The sequence below is a fragment of the Homalodisca vitripennis genome, chromosome 4 (genome assembly GCF_021130785.1).
Source record: "Homalodisca vitripennis isolate AUS2020 chromosome 4, UT_GWSS_2.1, whole genome shotgun sequence".
Taxonomy (NCBI): Eukaryota; Metazoa; Arthropoda; class Insecta; order Hemiptera; family Cicadellidae; genus Homalodisca; species Homalodisca vitripennis.
The window spans coordinates 43,926,355-43,946,938 of NC_060210.1; the positions used below are offsets into that span (position 1 = coordinate 43,926,355).

Genomic DNA, 20,584 nt, shown 5'->3' on the forward strand with positions numbered 1-20,584 from the left:
GCTACCTTAGTTAATTGAAGGGAATACTTACCTTGAAATCACCGGTGTTCCGCCTAGTGATATCACAAAGCAAGTGATAACAACTGTCCGTCCTCATGACCTTATGTGCTATTTCTGCTAACATGAGAACTTGATTTTCATGTTGTCTAATTGTCGTTTTATATCCCGGCCACAGCTCAAGGTGATATTCTTCAACCACAACCTGAAATTTGATTGACACACAATTATGTATGAAATTTGGATTAACTAACAAAACATATTTTTACTGTTATTCTACTCTAGGAACAACAACTTGCTTTCTTTTCGTTAAACATTGTTTGAATAGAAAAATGTAAGAGTCATGTCATGCAACAACAAAAAATCATCAAGCAACACAAAAAAAACACAACGTACATATTTTTAAAAGTTTGTTTCATCAAAAATCTTAAGATAAAAAAATCCAAACAGGTTTTTCTATCACAGTCAGTCACTAAATTCTGAGTCCACACACCACACTTTAAAAATTCTTACATTGATCCCCAGGTGAAGTGTCAAAGAGAGCTTAGCCTTAACACTCCACCTGGTACTTCGTCATAACTCCACTTGGTAAAATATACATCTTTACAAATTCTCTTTTTTACATTTTTCAATTTTTTTATCTACCAAGTCTTTTATATGTACAATGTACAACTAATCCCATTGTTGCAACTAACAATTTTATCAGCCATTGGCCACAAATTAACATAGCAAACTCGTGGTTATAAACGTACAAAACTACAAGAAGTAACGCACATAACTACAAAGAGTACAAATTGTACTTAGTTATTATAATTCACACTATTGACAGATTTACATAATAACTCAATAGTTTGAGAAATAAAACAATTGACAATTTTAACACATTGTTGTTGACGAAACACCCAAGCACTTCCGGGCACACGTAGTTTCCTCCTCACAATCAGACAGCTGTAGTTAATTTCATTGACAAGTGGTGCAGCAGTGGAATACAGTCAATCGAACATGACAGTTTACAGTTCCTTATTGCACTTTGCATTTGGTGTTGTAAAGTTATTTTTATGCATTGTTTACATATTTCTTGAATAAATAATTTGAACTAATAAATAGGAAACCAAAAAACTTTTTTTACATTTATAAAAAACTCTGAAGTGAACTAATACATGACCATTTAGAAAACTATTATACAATTTGAGTGCATTCTACCTTTTTTAATGTATTATGAAAATAACACAACAAACCTAGTTGAGACATCTTAATGCATTTAGGCAGAAATGTCAAAAAATACAATTGTTATTGCTTAACACAGAAGGGCATGTGTCTTTCAACCTACCGAGCAGTAAAAAACACGTTTTGCCTCTCAAACCAATAGTGATTTGGCACCTAGTTGGAATGCGATTGTTCATCCTTCTAAATGATACTCTGTTTATAAATACTTCCTTTATTCTTATTTTGTAATAAAATACTTTAAATGAACACTTAAATTACTGATCGCTTTAACATGTTTTTCTGGTACTTTATGTTTTAAAACCTGAAATGAAATTATTGAATTTTTGTAAATAATTATCGCTTGCAGTTGGTTCTTGCAAAGGCGCGTTGAATAGGAGATGGGCCGGAGACAGGCGGAGCGTGGTGGGAGTATGGTATGTATGACGTAGCCGCAGTCCCTCGTAGCGCGGGTAACCGGCAGGGGCCTTCAGCAGTAGATGAACAGTCGGTTACACGAGTGTTGGTAGTGTGTCGGTAGCGGACTGTGTCGGTGAACGTATGTACTTGTGTTTCTAATTCATGTATGAATAGTGTGAATTTAATAGTGAAATGCCGGGAATGCGGTGTGCTGTTGCTATATGCAACAATTCATACTTCAAAACCAAAGAAAGGCTTGATGGTGTTTCTTATTTTCGCTTTCCTAAAGACAAAAGAGTTAGGAATATTTGGATACAGCGGTGTAAAAGAAAAGATGAATTTAACCCTGATACTTCGTATGTTTGCTCAGATAATTTCAAGACTGACAATTTTATAGGAAACATTCGTTGTGAAATTTTATTAATTTTTACCTAATTCTCCGGCTAACCCGGATTTTCCTTAACCAAGATCAGCCGTGGTCCCGATTAATCCTACTTATCAAGGTTCCACTGTATTCAGATTGTTTCAAAACTTAATTAAAAGTTTTCTTGTGAAATCTAGTCTCAAAAAAGTATAGTACAAGATATAACAATGCAAGCCTGGGCTGTGGCAAATTAACTGTTGTTTAATGCACTTAAACCTGAGGAGCCAATGCCTGCATCTTAATTAAGTTGACAAATGCGCCATCAGGAGGCTTTATCAATGGATACAACTGTGTATGGCACCATGGCCAAATAATTTTATTTTTTTTTAAATGATTAAACTATTATTATCTTTGATCAACTAACTGTCACTACAACTAACTGTCACTACAACTAACTGTCACTACAACTAACTGTCACTACAACTTTCTCCAACAACAATTTCATATTATCTAATTATTGGATCTTATTGATATACATTAGAATAGCACCAAAACTTAGGACAAGTATTGAAAATGTGTTTTTATTGAACCAATTCAAATGGCACTTCTACCTGGGGTAATAAAAGACCATAATACTTAAAAAATCTTAATTCTGAAAACAGAAATCAGAACTTACCTTTGCTTTTGGGTCGTAATAATCACGATTAATAATCTGTAAGTCAAGTAGTGTCAGACACTTCCTAGTTAAGATGTTAAAGAATTGGAGATAATGGTGGTCACCAAGAGTCATCTCCCCTACTCTACGGATGGTGATACGAATTTGAGAGCTATCGCTCTCTCTGGCAGAGAAGACCTCCATTGGCTGAAAATAACATTTTATTACAAATACTATACTTATTATAACTTCATTGTTTAAGTAAGCCTAAATAACCTTACTTAGGCCATTTGACACTCCAACAACAACTTTTACATCAGTAACTCTTAGCACAGACATAGAAGCCATTAGAAACCTTAAAGAAAACTCAATGTAAGCAAGGGGCAGATCATGATGAGGCAAAAATTATATAAAATATGGATTACACTGAAAAAATGGCAGATAGATAGGTTATTGCAAATTACATATATTATTTTCTACAAGAAGTATACATCAAATTAAAATATCAATTTAGTTGAATAAGAGCTATATATCATATGTCAGCCTTATCAATATTATCACTGTATGCTTTTAATGAAACTACATGACAAATAAAAGTTATTAAAGGTGTAATTGAGCAAAGAAAGTGATAGGCAGGTATCACACAGACAGAGCAGAGGGTGGAACTTTCAGTTTGACTGGATACAATGATCTGGTGACTTCTCAGAGAGACAAGAACTAATGGAGTTGTATTCAGTGTCAAGTTAAGGACAGATATTCTAGAGGGGTATCCATGTTACTGCAGGGTCTGGCACTGCTGCAATAGGGAACTGTAGTTAACTTTTGGAGTCTGTATTTAACTGTAAAATCCTTTTCTTACAACCTGGATACCAATGAGCACAAGCACTTTTGTAATACTAATCAACATAACAATATTAATCATAACTTGAATTTCTCAGATCAGAGGTATTTAGATCTTATGTATGCCAACATGAGAAATGCTAGGAATAGTATGAGGCACATCTTTACGAGAAGAGAAAAGCTTCCAACTTCCTTTTCATCATTCAATTTAAGGTCTAGATCTAATGAACAATCCTGCATTATAGAATAACTCTTGATTTGTGCTTAGTCATTTTAGTTAGCATCTAAAAAATGTTGTCCTATGGGTTGAAAATGTAAATGTAATAAAGAGTTTTTAATGATTTGTATTCAATTTTGATAAACCATATTAATCTACTACACTATAACCACATACTTTAAAATAAGAGTAAAAACATTGCACAATAATTTTTAATAATGAAATGACTTACGTCTGGGTCCAAGAGACAACTGCAATACAATACAGTTCCATCGAAGATGTATTCACATTTGATATTGTTCTTTTGGTCTCGAAGAAGTTTTTTCCGCTCCCAAGTTAGATCAATGGAAGGATCGAAATCCACTCTGTACTGATACAAACACCAATCTGTTTTCTCAACAAGTGAGAAATAATTTGCTTGTATGATAACTGGCCTACCAGTATGACCTAAAACAGAGTATTAATTATAATATAAACAAATTGATTCTTTCCTTGGCAAAAAAACTAAATTCTTAGGAAAATTTTGAAACTAAGTTGTGGACACATTTTCTAAAAGATAATTAGTGAAAATTGATAAAAACTTTATAATTCTTCTAAAAATTTTTTGTATTAATTTTTTAAATGTTAACTAGGCTACCAATTCCCAATATGATAAATAGCTTACTATGGACATTTTTTCAACCTCAAGTTATATTACATGTTAAGAGTGTACAATTAGGTAATAAAAGAGGGAAACAAAGCCTATAATAAAATATTCTCAATTCCATAAACATGTCTAATTACAAAATAGTCTTTTATAATTGTAATGAAGTAAAATTGAATTAGTATATTAAGTATAATTTGCATAAACCCAATGTTATTTACAAAAAACTCATTTTTATAACAGTGAACAAGATATTAAAAGACAATACCAGTAGTGGGTCTAAGTTAATAAATAGGTACTTTAAGTTAACAAAAATGAAACACTATAAATAATTTAAAATATTAACTATTCCATAAATGTTTTAAACTATGCATAAATACAAAACATAAGTTTTAAACATCTATATTTCAAATCTGTCAAAATAATCAAATATAAACCTTTTACCTGTTTTTAGAGCATTATATTTATTACAACTTGTTTTATTAATCCTTTAAGTTCTAAAGCATTGTGAGATTTCATGATTTAGTGCGACTCCTCAGATATATCACAGTGTGAAAGACTGAATTTATGCAATAGTCATAAAATTGTTAGTGGCTGCTGAAAGCATCTTATTGTTCCAAAATATTTAACAATTTCATTTTATAACTATAGAGGTTTATGGGTGTACCAAGTTAATACTTGACAAAAATTGACACTAAATTAAAGCCTATTATTTACAAAGAGCACCTGGTGTTCCCAGTATGTATTTTACTGTATTATTATTTATTTTGTTTGGCAACTATTATTATCTTCCCACAGATATGAGAAAATTAACTACCCTTTCACTAATATAATTTTGTTACATAACAGTTCTCTCACTATAGAATTATCAGTGGGAAAACCTATTTAAACCCAGTTCTGGTATAGTGAGGTTTGAAAAACAATATTAAGATAAAATGTATTAATTGGCTTTTAAGAAGAAAAATTTCATCAATGTAGAAATCTGAGTAAATGCCATTAACAATAACATAGTTATGCTAGCTCTCAATTTTTAAATTAAAAATCTGCCATATAATTTAATATGTAATAACATCAATCTTAAGATGGATTGTTGAGCTTCATCTTACATAGTACAATAACAATGGATGAATCTTTCCTTAACTACGGTAGGTTTTTGAACTTGCGGTACAATTACTCACCTTTCTTAGACTTCAAAGTATCAGCACGAGTTGTGACAGTTACAGCAATCTGCCGTTTGCCACGCATATTTCCTCGTCCAACAGGGGCACCACCATTACCCCCAGATGAACCACCTTAAATGAAATTCATTTGAAACTCAAATAATCAACTTTCTAATTAAAACTTTATTGGCAAATAAACTGCATGATATTTTTTTATGTCAGATTCATTTGAAACTCAATATAAAAATCAACTTTCTAATTAAAACTTTATTGGCAAATAAACTGCATGACATTTTTTTTGTCAGATTCATTTGAAACTCAATATAAAAATCAACTTTCTAATTAAAACTTTTTTGGCAAATAAACTGCATGAAGTTTTATTGTCAGATTCATTTGAAACTCAATATAAAAATCAACTTTCTAATTAAAACTTTATTGGCAAATATAAACTGCATGAAATTTTTTGTCAGATTTCTTGCTAAGTAGTCTGAATGATTATAGACTGGTGGAATATGAGTTGGGTTGTGAAAATTGATTGTAAAAGTGAGAACAATTCATCATTATCTGATATTCTTTTCTTGACCATGTTGACAAGCTTCTGGCTTTTCTTAAACATTGTGTGCCTATTGTGTTGCTTAACCCTCCAAAATGTTAATTAAATCACTTAGTGCTCCACAGTTTTGAAGCAATATACATGGTTTCTTAAAAGCAAATTGTTAGATACAAATATACATTCAAAGATCATGTGTTATATATCATTCTTTTCAAAAAAACATGCTTTAGGAAATAAAGATAATTAAAAACACTTCTCTAAAAAAAGTTTTGATTAGTAGTAGATAATTATTTTGTTTGTTTTTTTTTAGATGGTAAGGTTATAAATGCGTTATAAAACATGGTTATAAATATTTCAAAATATACAAATTGTTTCAAATTTCATTGTGAACAATAAAAATGTCACTTCAAAGCCTTTTGAACAAAAACTAAACACACAAAAACTAAACACACAAAATATAAAAACTAAAAATATGTTCCACACACCAACATTTGCACAATGGATACATTAAAAGTAAACACTTCTCAAACAATATTGGTTCGGATGTACATAAAATCTCACAAAAGCAATATATCTGTTATAATAGTTTTGAATAGTAAAAATCTTATTATGGTCCTTTTGTTTATATACATATTTACATTTGACTAAAGAAACTTATTCAAAGTCAGATTCTGGTTGCTACCCTCTTTCTTCTGCCTCCCCCTGCCAGGCCTCCTGAAGTGTTCTAAGGTACTTTAACAACCAGGACCTTAAACACCACAATCACATCCAGGGCACCAGTACTGACTACTTGTTTGTTTTGGATATATATAAATAAAGTAACAAAATCAGCTGACTGTTATTTTTCATTCTATAGGCGAGATGAGAACTATAACAAAGTACTGGGCGGAGAGCGCAACAACAGCTGACAAAATCAGCTGCCTGTTATTTTTCACTCTACTCAAAGGCTTACAAAATAGAGCCAATGCGTAGAGAAACCTCTACTACGTTGTACTATGAAAATTGTGCAATAATTAAATAAACCATTTTACAGTAATTTAACAAAAACGAACATCGCACAGTGTGATTGTAGCGCTTGGAGGGTTAAGGCATCATCCCCTTAAGCCTGCTTAATGAGTTCACGGGACGCGGATTTCCCTCTATATTAATGCGATAACACCATACAAATTCACACTTACAAAAATCTACCTCCTGTTTTAACAAATGCCCGCAGGCAACTGAATTTAACCCTGGAGAGGGCGCGTCACTGATCTACACGTACTTAGGTCGCGTGGTGTACAAAAGACCGCACTGTGTATTGCTGTCTTTAAATCGTTATAATTGATTAAATACTGCTTTATATACAATTCTTATTGATTAAAAGGATTTGGGAATAGAATAATTTTACTGAAAATGTGTTCAACTGTAAAAAAAATCATTTAATATTTTTATATACTACAAAACAAAATTGTTTTAATAAAAGTTTTTAGTATAAATGAGGAGATATAAAGTGTAGCTTTAAATAAACATTTCTACAAAACAAAATATGTAATGAAAAAGAAAGTAGATTAAAACAAAAATACACTTGTTTAACATAATATAAAAACGTAATAACCAACCGTAGGGTTTAATAATTGAATATCAAATCAAATAAAAAATTTAAAATAACTTACAAACTGCTACGGTAAACAATTTTTCGCTCAAACTTTTTAATCTCTTCACTCATCATCGTCTGTTTCACTGACATCCCCTTCTGCAGCGGCACATAGAACACAAGCAAAGGATGTGTTTTCCCGGCAGATGAAGCGTTGACATTGAGGGCACCTCGTGCGACTCTTTTGGTTCTTGGCTCTTGGACAAAGAACACACCTTCCAGTTTCACGCTTATCTTCTTCGACCACTGGACGGGCTGGTTCTGGTTGGCCACACAGCTGCTGGATCCTTTTACGTAGTAACACAGGCAGTCGTGGCATTCCTGCCCTTTTTATCATTTGAGGGTTACATAGATCTTTTCCCAGAGATTTTATCAAGTTTCTTCTGTCACCTGCGTCCTCAACGTTACTCCGCAATATCACAAAACTGTTGATGCCAGATATGTTCAGCATGGAGAAGAACACAGTCAATGGCCATCGGTTGCTTTTTCTGGAAACAGAGTAGGTTGCTTTCATTTGATCCACGGTGTCAACCCCTCCTTTGCATTTGTTGTAGCTGGTTAACATAATCGGTTTTTGTTTGTCACCAGTCTCCTCGTCTATAGTTTCACTATGATGAAATGTTGAGAGAAGTAACACAACTTTATTGGACCTAGGCACATATGACAGTAATGTCATGTCACATTGGTAGGCAAACAAAATTTAGTTTACCTTCCTTATTTTACTCTCTATAAAACACGGGGGTATCTCACGTTTATTTTGTTTTTCAATGTGCATACTGAAGTAAGACGGTGGTTTTGCAAAAGTTCTCTTGCCAGAGGTATTGATCCGTACCAGTTATCCATTGTCACATGGCGTCCGGTCCCTGAAATCGGAGCTATCAACCGAATAGCTACATCTTTTGATGAGTTGCTGTGCCTGTAGGGTCCTGGTGGTTGTCTTGCCGGATATATCTCCAAATTGGCAGTGTAATATGTCCTTGCATCACACAGTCCAAATATCTTGATGCCATAACGAGCAGGCTTGTTTGGTAAGTACTGCCTAAACGAACATTTACCACGAAATGCCTCGAGCATTTCATCAACCGTTACAAAAGCACTCAGTGCATAATGTGCTTGGCATTTGCTGACAAATTCCTCAAATACGTCACGTATTGGTGCAAGATTGTCTAGAGCTTTACGCTGTCTTCTGGATCTAATGTCATCAAATATTAATGCTCTCAACAAAAACTTAAAGCGCTTCAAGGACATGGCTGACCTAAAATACTCAATGCCAAGACCGTCTGTTGACCATAAATCCTCTAGTTTTGTGTGAGAAGACCTTAACATTCCAGCCAGGTACAAAAGGCCCAGAACAGTGTGAATTTCGTCACGGTCTGTTGACTTTGCGTCTCTCTCTCTGAGAAAGTTTTGTCTATTTTTTCAATCCAAATGTTTGTAATTTACAATTGTATCCACAAATTTGTCTCGTAAATTCTCAGTGTTCATATGGATATCCCATCTAGTTACGTTGTCCTTGCCAAGAATATAGTTCTCTTCTCTTCTTACATGACCTTGAACATTGAAATCTTCTTCATGGTCTGCCAAGTCATCTAGAGAAACTTCTGAATTTGTGTCATGCTCACTGTAATTCTCTTCATCTTCTGATTGTTCCGATCCTTCTCTCTCAATTGGATTTTCAATTGTTTCTATGGTATTCAATTGTTTAACATCCGGAAACAACTGTCTTCGTAAACGCTCTCTCTCTGCATCTGCGGCACGAGCTTCTTCTATTTCCTCCCTTTCCACACTTTGCATCAATTGCAGTAAACGTCTCTCTTCGTCATCCATCACACACACAATATTACTCTAATTTAATAAAATAACTTTTAAAACTGAACAACGATATTGCATAACCTAATCAGTCACGTGGTGTATAAAAGTCCGCACAACAGTTCACACTAGATGGCGCGTGGTGTACAACAGACCGCACCGCTTTGAAATAGCTCTACACTGCCTCTGAGAACAATGGTATGTGCGGAGGGAGAGGTGGGGATAGATGTGCTAGTGGGAGGGGGAAGTGCGGGCTACGGGGTTTCTTTTATAAACAATAACGTGTCTCCAGTGGAAGTTTGTACACCACGCGTCCTCTCCAGGGTTAAATATGCCCGAGTGGTGGGAAACCCTCTACAGAGGATGACTTGTCAAACTCCTCATCCACTACATTGAGGATAAAGCGAAACAATCCCGACACTTATTGAACAGACCCTGTAGAGTAACAAATACAATGATGGTGAAATAAAATATTGCAAAATAAAATATGAACGTTGTGTACAAAAGTACTTAATGTTATACGTTAATATATCAACATCCATGAAATCCTATCCAGCTGAATCCATCAACATCAATATTTCAAGAAATATTGGCGCGCCAATAAGAGGATTGGTAGTGCAACTGCTATCTGCTGCTATAGTTAATTGTGGCAGCTGTCCTCGAATGTCATGCCTGAACACTGCAGGTCTCGCATTCCCTCATGTAAACTGCTCCATTAAATCAGGTTATGCTCCATTACATCACGCCAGGAACAATCACTGTGATTGAGTTTGCACAATTCTTATTCACAAGTGAACCAGACCTTACACACAATAATGACAACTACTCTGTTGAATAATTTAATCACAAGTTATAACTAACATTATAAAACTCACAGTGTATCAAAGGTTTTTTCATTATAAACTAAACTCGCGGCTTTATCAGTTTTCGATGGAGACACTGAACACTTCCAAACTATACTACCCGAAGTAACAAAAGATAAGAACTGTTATTATGAAAGAGACAAAAGCTGATTAACATAAAACCAAGTAACTTGGCTGTGGTGGTTAAATTGTTAGCTTTAAGTTCATAGACCATCTTAATATAATTTTTTTAAATACATACCACTCCCATTTCCACCTCCAGATCCTACTGACATCTGGGCCATTTTGTGAGAAAGACCTGCAGTTTCCTCAAGTTGACGGCCAGCTCCTCTATGTGTTGCTCGTCCAGAAGCTGTTGGGGCCTGGAATTAATTTATAACACACTTATATTAAAAAAAATTATTTTATTATATTGACTTTTAGTGCTAGAGCATAAGTTTAAAGGATTAATCTTTTACAGACCAGCCAACAATTATTTTATTAGCCAATAATTATCATTAGGAAATTTAAAATTAAAATAACCTTGATAGACAACTGGTGTAAGAAAAAATGGCTCTGTATGAACCCCAATAATATTGTAGAGGTTGCATTTACCAATAGCAGGAAGCTTTGCTTGGAAGAGCCATTAGTAAAAATAATTATGATAAAATATTTAAGGCTAAATAACTGAGTTATGTTGGACCAGAAACTTTTTTGGTATCAACATCTAGAAGGGGTAATGTAGGGGGTAGCCACTGGAGGACTTGGGGCCTGTAGGAGCCTTTTCTTGAGCTCTTCAGAACGCTATATAATAAATAGCGTTCTGAAGAGCTCCCTAATGTCAGATATGACAAATATCTTGGTGATAGTGACATGGCTGCCTATGCTAATATTGAAAGCCTCAAACCATATGACCCACAATTTAATATTGAAAAACTAATGTGTGGGCCATGTACAAAAGAGAATGGATGCCCGGTTGCTTACACTGAAAACGTGGCAAACAAACTTTTAGATGATAAGACAATTGGTGGCTGGGGAAGGTTGATAGATTCTGCGATCCAAAAGATCACCTATTATGAACTTGCCATCAGGAGAAATGTTGATAGTCTGACTAAGATGAAACAAGCTGTTTGGGCAGTATACTACCACCTTATTTCTTCTGATTCTCAGCCAGCACATTGGCTTTGCCCTAAAGATCATGAGACGTGGTGCAAGTTTCAGAAATCAGTCCATAATATAATAAGGAAGTATACTAACACAAAGAGCACTTTAACCTTCCAGCTGTGGTTATGGAGGAAATTAAGCCTATTTTCAGGGACCTTAGCAATAATGAACTGTTGAAGAGGTGTTTGCATGGTGGTACACAGAACCAAAGTGAATTGCTCAATAACATGATTTGGGCTTGTATTCCTAAGCGAAGTTTTGTCATGCTATCAACTCTAGAATTAGGGGTATGTGATGCTATTGCTGTCTTCAACGAAGGCAATTTAGTCAGATGCGAAGTGTTCGCTAAATTAGGGATTGTACCTGGGGTAACCTGTGTGTATGTGCTTCAAGACATGGACATGCTGCACATCAAAAAAGCGAATAAAACCGTCGATGAAATATAAAAAAAAGTGTTGAAGACAGACTACACTGGCAAAAAAGAGGCTAGAAGACGTCTATGAAGCAGAGGAAGCAGATAATCCCTCATATGGTGCAGGAATGCATTTATAAAGTAAGTTTAGTTGCTAAGCTAATGGATGTTCCAATTAAATGGCTTTTTCGAAAAATGAATTTTTTTTCTCAATAAGGAACATTATCTCCAAAACTATAAATGATAGATCAATTTTTTTTTTTATCTTGGAAAGGACTTTAATCTTTACATTTTAACACATGGTTTTAATAAATCTCAATCAGAAAATTTTTTATTGCTTCCAATTTATAAAAATTACTGGTAATTTTTAGAGTATTTTTTTTAAATTGCAAAAAATCCAAAAAATATTTTTTTTACAAAAATCTGTGTTAAAATATGTATATTGTTGTGCTTTATCAAGAAAAAAGTTCTAAGTGGTATTATTTATAGTGTTTTGGTAAATGTTCATTAAAGTTTTGAGAATTTAACATGAGCTTAAATAGAGCTTCCGACTGCCCTTAAGCTAGAATAAAACAAGATGTTTATATTTCAGCAAGAATTTTTAACAGCAACCATGTAAATTTCTACAGAGATTTAGGTGTAATTTTGACATGCTCCCCTTAGTACGATAACCAAATCATGAAATGCACTTTTCTTGCCATGGAAAACTACTAGCACGGGTGAGAAAATCTACTTAATATTGTAAAATAAATATTGATAATAAATTGTCAGATATACAATTATTCATAAATATGGGTATATTTTTCTAAGGTGATCTGAATTTAAGTAACAAAAATAAATAATTTTGATTTATAAATAAATTAATTCTAAATAATAAATTGATTTAGATGTTAGTCCACAGATATATGAAATATTACAAATGATAAAATATTTACATCATAATAGGCTAATTAAATGTAATTGAACATCTAGCATCTATGATGTATCTAGAGATGTCTCACAACCTTAGAAGAAAAGGCAATCGCTGAGGCCACTTAATGTGACCTGAGCAGGGCTTTTGATTGTGTTGACATCATTGATCTTGCCATTAAATTATCATACTAAAGGATACCCATATTAATTATCTTACCTCTAGGTTGTATACAGTAGTTTTATCTTCTCAGATGGCTTACATTCTCTCTTAATACAAATTATGTGAAAAGCTTTGTCTTTTTTTTTTCAATTCATTATGAGGTATGGACATGTAGTGTGGGGCAATGCAAGATTGATAACATTCTTCATATCCTTCAAAAAAGGCGAAGAATAATTACAAACTCACAGCAACTTGAATAATCTCTTTTTACTATTCGTAAAATTCAGACCATAATAAACCCGTACATCTCTTTGATCTTATGGAACGTATCTTTCAAAATCTTATTAAAGGCTAAAAGGACTAAAAGTTGTAGATTCTCACGATTTGTACATTAAATTCACGGCTTATTTAAGGTTTCTTCACAGTGAACAAAATTCACAGCTTTGTCACGGTTGGGAGGGGAGCCTGGCCTACTTAAGGCTCTACTACACTACAATAATGTTGAGGGCATTCTTAAGAGTGACTTTAAGAAGTTTCAATACAATTGGTAAAGACCAGTAGAAAGTTAAGTCTGAAAAGTAATTGGACACACCAACGCTTTATAAGGCACGTCAGCAATTAGAGGGTCAAGATTAACATGGGAGCAAAGAAAGTGAGACTCCCCATAACAAAATAGTCTAGATAGTAATATTTCAATTGTAAATAATCTTACTGGTTTGTGAGCCATGCCAGGAGGAGGTCCTACAGTAGATGGAGGTGGGCCTGGCCGAGAAGGACCAGGTCCTTGTGCTGGTCTGGGAGGTCCTTGGGGACCTTGGGTTGGAGGTTTAGCCCGACCTCGGGCTCGCCCCCTCGCTCTTCCTGGAGCATCTGCCATCTGCAACACATATCAATAAAAATATCCCTTCTGGCTTAGCAGAAAGAAAATTTTAAATCTACCATTTCAAAATGTCCAAACCAAAGATACATTATTAGTTGAATGTGTAACAAAGTTGACATATAAATGTACTCTGTGTAGAAAGCCTGAAGTTTGTACTTAAGGTTAGTTGCACTGCACCATTTTTCAGTTGTTACCATATTTTATCAATAAGCAGTTGAAACAAGTCTTCACTTTGGTTAGTAGTACTTATTACGTTACGTTTAAGTACTATGTATTAGGTTTATGTTGTGGTAAGTGTTCATAACGTGTAATCCATGAGGAATCCATAAAGAAATATTAAGAAAAAAAGGCATTTTTGATAACAATTGAATTAGAGTTTAAATTGAATCCTTTTATATCTTCACAAATTTGTATTTCACATCTGTATTTTATGTTGTTGGGTTAGATGAAGAAACAGACTTTTTCAAATGACTGTTTATTCAATGTGATCTGAGCACAAGAAAGCCCCCAGACTGTCACCCCACTATTCTAGCAGAAAACTTATTAGCATTCTTCACTTCTATAAACATAGATTTAGTATCTGAAACTGTTTACAAAGTAAAGTACCATATATTTTTCTACGAATTAGTTTCGTGGCTTCTACAAACATAGATTTACAAAATATTATAACAATTATCTACCATTTGTCTATAAGCTATCTAAGTAGGTAAATACATATGTACGTATTAGCCTAAAAATTTAAAGAGTGCTCACAGGATCTGAGCAAAATTGTAGGCACTATCTCTAGGGATTTTTTTGTATGCCAGAGTGGGGTGATACAGAGCCTAGAGAATTGCAAGTGCATCCACTGTAAGTTCAGGAAAGTACTGATCAGATATGCCTTTTGCCATCAGTGTGGATTTCAGTGGTACCTTCAGCGCCAACCCCTCACTTCTAGCAAATAAAGAAAACCATTACTCGAGATAGTACCTAAATACCTCAGATAACGTGAGTGCTCATAAGGCTACTTCACCATTTGTACAACAACTAACATATTTACAGTGGCCAATCAAATTCCCAGTTTTCTCCCAATCAAAAATTTCCACACTCTCTAGTCCATTTCCATACAAAAAAAATACTGTATTTATCCTTTACACTAAATGTAAAGATGACAGTAGTTAACAACACCAGCTGAATTTGCAGAAAATGCCACGAAGTTGCGGTGGTCTAGCAATTTCGTGGCTAGCAATATTGCGAGAAATTCAGGAAGGATTTATCGCTACCAAACTATTTTAGCTCCTTAATTTTACCTCTATGTCTTTCAATGTATCAACACTACATTGTTTATACTTAATAACTTTCCTTTTCGTGATGTTAGGAAAATACATGTATCCAATTGAGAAAAATTAATTACAAACAGAACGCTATGGTAGAGCAGACTACATAGCCCAGCATTGCTATCAAGAGATCTGCAGTGTATGAACTTGCAGTACAAGACCACAATTATGCTAAAATATAAAGATATAACATCAAGAAATAAACTGAACCTTATCAGAACTTTACTAAAACTTTGTATACCTTTTAGGGGAAGATCAAACAATATTGCCACGCTTTAAAGTATATACAAGTAAATTTGTTAAGACTCTTTGAAAATATTTATATTTAAAACTAAAGTTTTAAATAATAGAAAAAATAGCTTATAAAATGAGCTACCAGAACATATGTCAAATAAATTTATTGATATACATTTATAGACAATAAGTTATATTTGAATTACACAAGTACAGTTTAACACTGGAACTGGCCATCACTTTTCCCAAACTGGGGCATTTTTTGGTGTTTTGGTTTGTCTTCGATTTTTACCTATTCTAAAAATGGAACAAAGAACCTGTAACAAATGTTGTGTGAAAAACTAAATTAAGTGCGCGGATGCATTCCGAATGTTGACTATGGCATATGGTGAACCTACTTTGGACAAAAGCAATGTTTATCGGTGGTACAAAATGTTTTCAGAAGGCTGAGAACGATGGCCGTAAATTTTTTATGGAAAGACAGGACAATGTGGTTGCACTTTTCAAGGAAAATTAAATCTGTAGGGGATGAAAACATTGATCACGTGTAACTAGATGAAACATGGGTAAACAAATGTCACACAAAACATTTTATTTAGCAGTATTCTGACAATAGTAGTGGTTTGAAAGTGTCAACAAGGAAAGGTGGTAGATAAATAGTGTGCCATGCAGCAAATTCAAAAGGATTTATTCCACAGTGCAAATGGGTTTTTAGATCTAAAATAACCGGTACAGACTATCATGCTGAAATGAATCGTGTATCATTTAAGAGGTGGTTTTGTGAAGATCTACGAAGATTGGAAGAACCTACAGTCATTGTTATGGACAGGACACCCTACCACTTGCACAAATTATTGACAAAGTTCCCTCATCTAACTGGAAGAAAAAAGATATACAAGATGGTTAAATAGAAAATATTGATTTTCTTGAGTGGAATTTACTTGTAAAAGTGATGCCTTTTAGGAAAACACAAAAAATACAAGCTTGACAAACTAGCGTTGATCATGGGGTCATGAAGTGGTGAGGTTGCCTCCTTACCACTGCCAGTACAACAATGATTGAACTAATCTGGGCACAAGTCAAGCGAGAAGTTGCTACAAGAAATAGTACTTTTAAATTAGCAGATGTTTGAAAAACTCTTCAGAAGAAGCGCTTAGATAAAGTCACCGCTGTCGATTGGGAAAATTGTGTGAGACACAGCGAGAATTTTGCAGTCTGACGATTGGACTAAAGAAATTGTTAGAGATGACATAATGGAACTATTTATTATAAATTTTAGAGAGGATCATCAGACAGTGAAAAACAGCAACAGTGACTGTGACTGTGACATTGACAAAGATTAAAAGCAACTTTACAATATTATTTAATTTTCGCTGTGGTTACAATACTTAGTACTATAGTAGAAATTGTGTGTATACGCAAGGCACACGCATCGCTCTGCGCGTTTTGATTTCAATAATTTAGGGTTATTATAAAGTTTATACCTTTTTGTCTAAAAACTTTACCATAGGAAATATGTTCCTAACCAAAAAATAAAAAAACCTTTCCTCGCTTACTGAAATGTGTTTAATACACCATGTTAATGAATTTTAAATTGGATTGTAGGTATTTAGTATCAAAAATTACATTTATGTATTTATATACAAAAATTATATACCGTTATTATCAGCGGGGTCTCTCCTGAAGCCAATAAAACGATTTTCATCTTGTAACTATGTAAGATGACATCAGAATCTCAGAGAAAAGCAAACAACATCAAGCTCTAAAATGTATACTATTCACGGGATTATTCTATTTCAAGATGATTATTAATAATGATCAATAATAATAATCATTTTTTTTATTATGACGATTGATGATTATTAATTATTTTTATTATTATTATTTTATCTTGGTTCCAGTCCCACAAATGTATCCGTTACTAGCCAATTATATGAAGAGTGCATTAACTACACAAGATACTGAAGTGTAATTAATTCTCGATCAGTAGAACAAGTTAGACACCAGTACAGTTACTTGAATTCTTAAAAATTTTCTGTTTACCCTGATAATGTAAGAATAAAATCACTCATTACGACAATACAAGTAATTACATAAGATACTGAATTGCAATTAAATTCTCGATCAGTAGAACAAGTAGACACCCAGTACAGTTGCTTGATTCTTAAAAATTTTTCTGTTTACCTGATAATGTAGAAGAATAAAATCACTCATTACGACAATACAAGTAATACTTAAACACACAAAAAGCTCCTATTCAAGTCACATGATAGTTAAATTAGAGCAATGGAATACAAAACAAGGCTTCTCTTATATGTTAAGACTAGTTTGATTTTAAACTGCCTGACCAACATGTCACGTGTGCGGGTAAGTCGTTTATAACAATAGTTGCCTAACAACTGATGGAGATTTCCTACAGCTGTTTGTCCATCCAATGCTGCTCAGACGTGCGTGGTATATTCAGCTAGCTGGGCCATCCACAGACTGACAACAATTATTAAGCTTTGTTTACACCGACAAGTAGTATCTAAATAAATTGCTTGAAACTACTGTTATTATGAAACAAGGAAAGAAATTTAATCAACACTATGAAAATTTAATCAACAATATAACATTATTATTCCACAAATACTACTGGATAAGCAACTAAAAGCACAAAACCCGCACTTGTTTTAATTTTACAACATGGCTGATGTGTATTACGTTCAATCCAGCTGCCCGTTGAAAACTACAATCGATGCTGAATTGAAAATTGGAAGATAGAACAATAAATATGTAGTATAATTCATCCTCTCTGCCTGAATTTAACTTTAAAATCAGAAATATGAAACTAAAATTTCAATAATTGTAGTGGGTATGACAGCATAACAAAGATGTTACCACGCAATTTTGATTACCTTCATGCCTGTGCTGCACCCTGAGGACTAACTGAAATTGATTGAACTATGAAGAGGTCTGCTATTATCAGAATGTCGTTTGTTGAGTTTATTTTCGTTATTAGTGATATGAATGAGATTGCTACATTGGACATTCTTGTCAGCCGACAGGTATTTTTTATAGGTGTTAGAATATAAAATAATAAAGTTTTTAGCCATATTATTGCTACCAGGAAGAATAAAATATATGATTTGTTATTTAACAATAAAAAGAGAATTATTTCACGTTTCACAAAAAGTAAATGTAATAAAAAGTTGTATCTTATTTATTTTTCATATTTTGTGCTATTCCTTACTATTCAAATAATTTAATTCTTATAAATAAAGAAAAAATAAGTAAATACAAAATTACCCTATACAAAAGAGGAATGAAGATGCACTATTTGTGTATAATTTTGAAGCATGTTTCACACAAAAATGGTTTTTCGGGACATTCACTGCAAAACGTAGTTATCTGTGTGTGTCAAATTTCTTGCTGCTTGCGTCCTTTTTCCTCTAATTACATTTTTAACTCGCACACCTTTCTTTGTCGGGCGTTTTTTGTACTCCTCCACCAACAAAAGCAGATGACGTCAGGTAGTGGTGCCCTGTAGTGGTCACATTTGGAATGCGTGGCCCCGTACATCAACGAACAGGCCATTCTTCTCTGAACTTAGCGATACGGGACACTAGGTTTTGTTTTGTTTTTTTTTTATTATGAGATGTAGTGTGGTTAAGAAAATTATTGTAGGCCCAACCAACTATTTACCACTGCAGTTCTAGAAGTTCTTCAGCTAGTTTGTGGAACCTAAACCAACTATTGACCACTGCAGTTCCAAGAAGAAGTTCTTCAGCTAGTTTGTGGAACCATCGCATTGTCTTCCGTACTGCAGTGTTTTTATGATGACATTTGATCGGATACGTCTATCCCAACCTTCGCCTTATTGTAGTCAATGATAACTAATGGCTTCATTACATTTTGGCCCTCCAACTTTTGTGGAATGTGGAAAGCACGTGTATCTCTCTTTTGTCTTTCTACTTGGTAACAACTGCACAATCTTTATTTTTGGAGCAAACCATTTCACCTTTACTAAGTTTTTGTTTAAAAGGTTTTTTTTGTAGGCCTTTACGACTTTTTTTCACGGTACCAGCAAAATGTGTTTTAATTTGACAACAAGAGCATCAGCCAATTCTACTGATGTGTATTAGTTGTCCGTATAATTATAACTTGTGGCCTTTATTTAAAAAGGTTTGTCCATGATTTCCAGTACCACTTTAGTCGCAACAGAACTGTCTTTCGTCCACTTCTACAGCACCTTTCCCATGTATACTTTTTAGAAACCCGTTTTATCATACAGCTTGAATACTTTTAATCATATACTTATGGGCCTTTCCGGGAATATACTGCCGGAAACTATCTACCACGAAATGGCACCATTAGTTTTATCAATAATTAAATCTTGCTCTGCTACTTTTTAAAGTGAAGAATAAATTGTTTAGTACTAGAAGCAGAGGTTTTATTTTACCAATCCGCCCATCTCTTTTGAGGTTTTTATTACCGTTAAAATACCAGAAACGTATAAAAAGTAACTGAATCAGTTTTCTACTCATTATTTTTCGAAGAATTTATACAAAGGGTTTTTTTGACTAAAAATCACTGATTCTTGGAAGTCCTACTAAACCCATATATAAAAGAAGGCCAATACATTTTTTCATTTCCCCATGATTGGTATTTTTCCAGTCTTTTACCTACTCTTACAACTTAGTCGCAAGCTTTGAAATCACTTAATTTGCATTAAAGATTAGTTTCTACAACCATAAGCTTTAACTACTTCATCTGTCAAAGTAATGACGAAAAAAAATCTATTGGGTTTTTGTTGTTCAGTAAACAAAAATAAAACTTTTGTCTGAGTGAACTGAAACATTATTTGCTTACCCTCATACATTTTCCAGCCCAAATCATTGTTCCTTGTGCATTTGAAGAAATACAAGAAGTACCTATGATATCTGTAACTATTCCATTAGCATCAGTAGAATTCTGTAACTGTTCCATTAGCATCAGTAGAATTAAGTTCTAAGTCTGATTCTTGATTTTCATCAGTTATATTCTGAATCAGTACCAGAAATAAAGTCTAGGTCGCTATCAGTGTCATCCGGTATATCACTAACCACCATTGACTCCACACTGTCATCATCACTTATAGCAACAAATCACCCTGGGAAGACGGATTCTCAATCGTCGTTCGATTGTCTTC

The 20,584-nt window shown here is 33.8% G+C and overlaps 1 protein-coding gene across 1 annotated transcript in view; it reads right to left on the bottom strand.

The window, feature by feature from the left end:
- LOC124359233 (piwi-like protein Siwi) overlaps window positions 1-20,584 on the bottom strand; it is a 78,034-nt gene that overhangs the window by 47,874 nt on the left and 9,576 nt on the right. The window contains exons 2-7 of the mRNA XM_046811806.1: window positions 13,697-13,861; window positions 10,599-10,719; window positions 5,518-5,631; window positions 3,929-4,143; window positions 2,661-2,846; window positions 32-202 (exon numbers count right to left, since the gene is read on the bottom strand). Of these exons, the coding sequence (XP_046667762.1) occupies window positions 32-202; window positions 2,661-2,846; window positions 3,929-4,143; window positions 5,518-5,631; window positions 10,599-10,719; window positions 13,697-13,861 (972 nt within the window). The remainder of the gene's footprint in view (window positions 1-31; window positions 203-2,660; window positions 2,847-3,928; window positions 4,144-5,517; window positions 5,632-10,598; window positions 10,720-13,696; window positions 13,862-20,584) is intronic.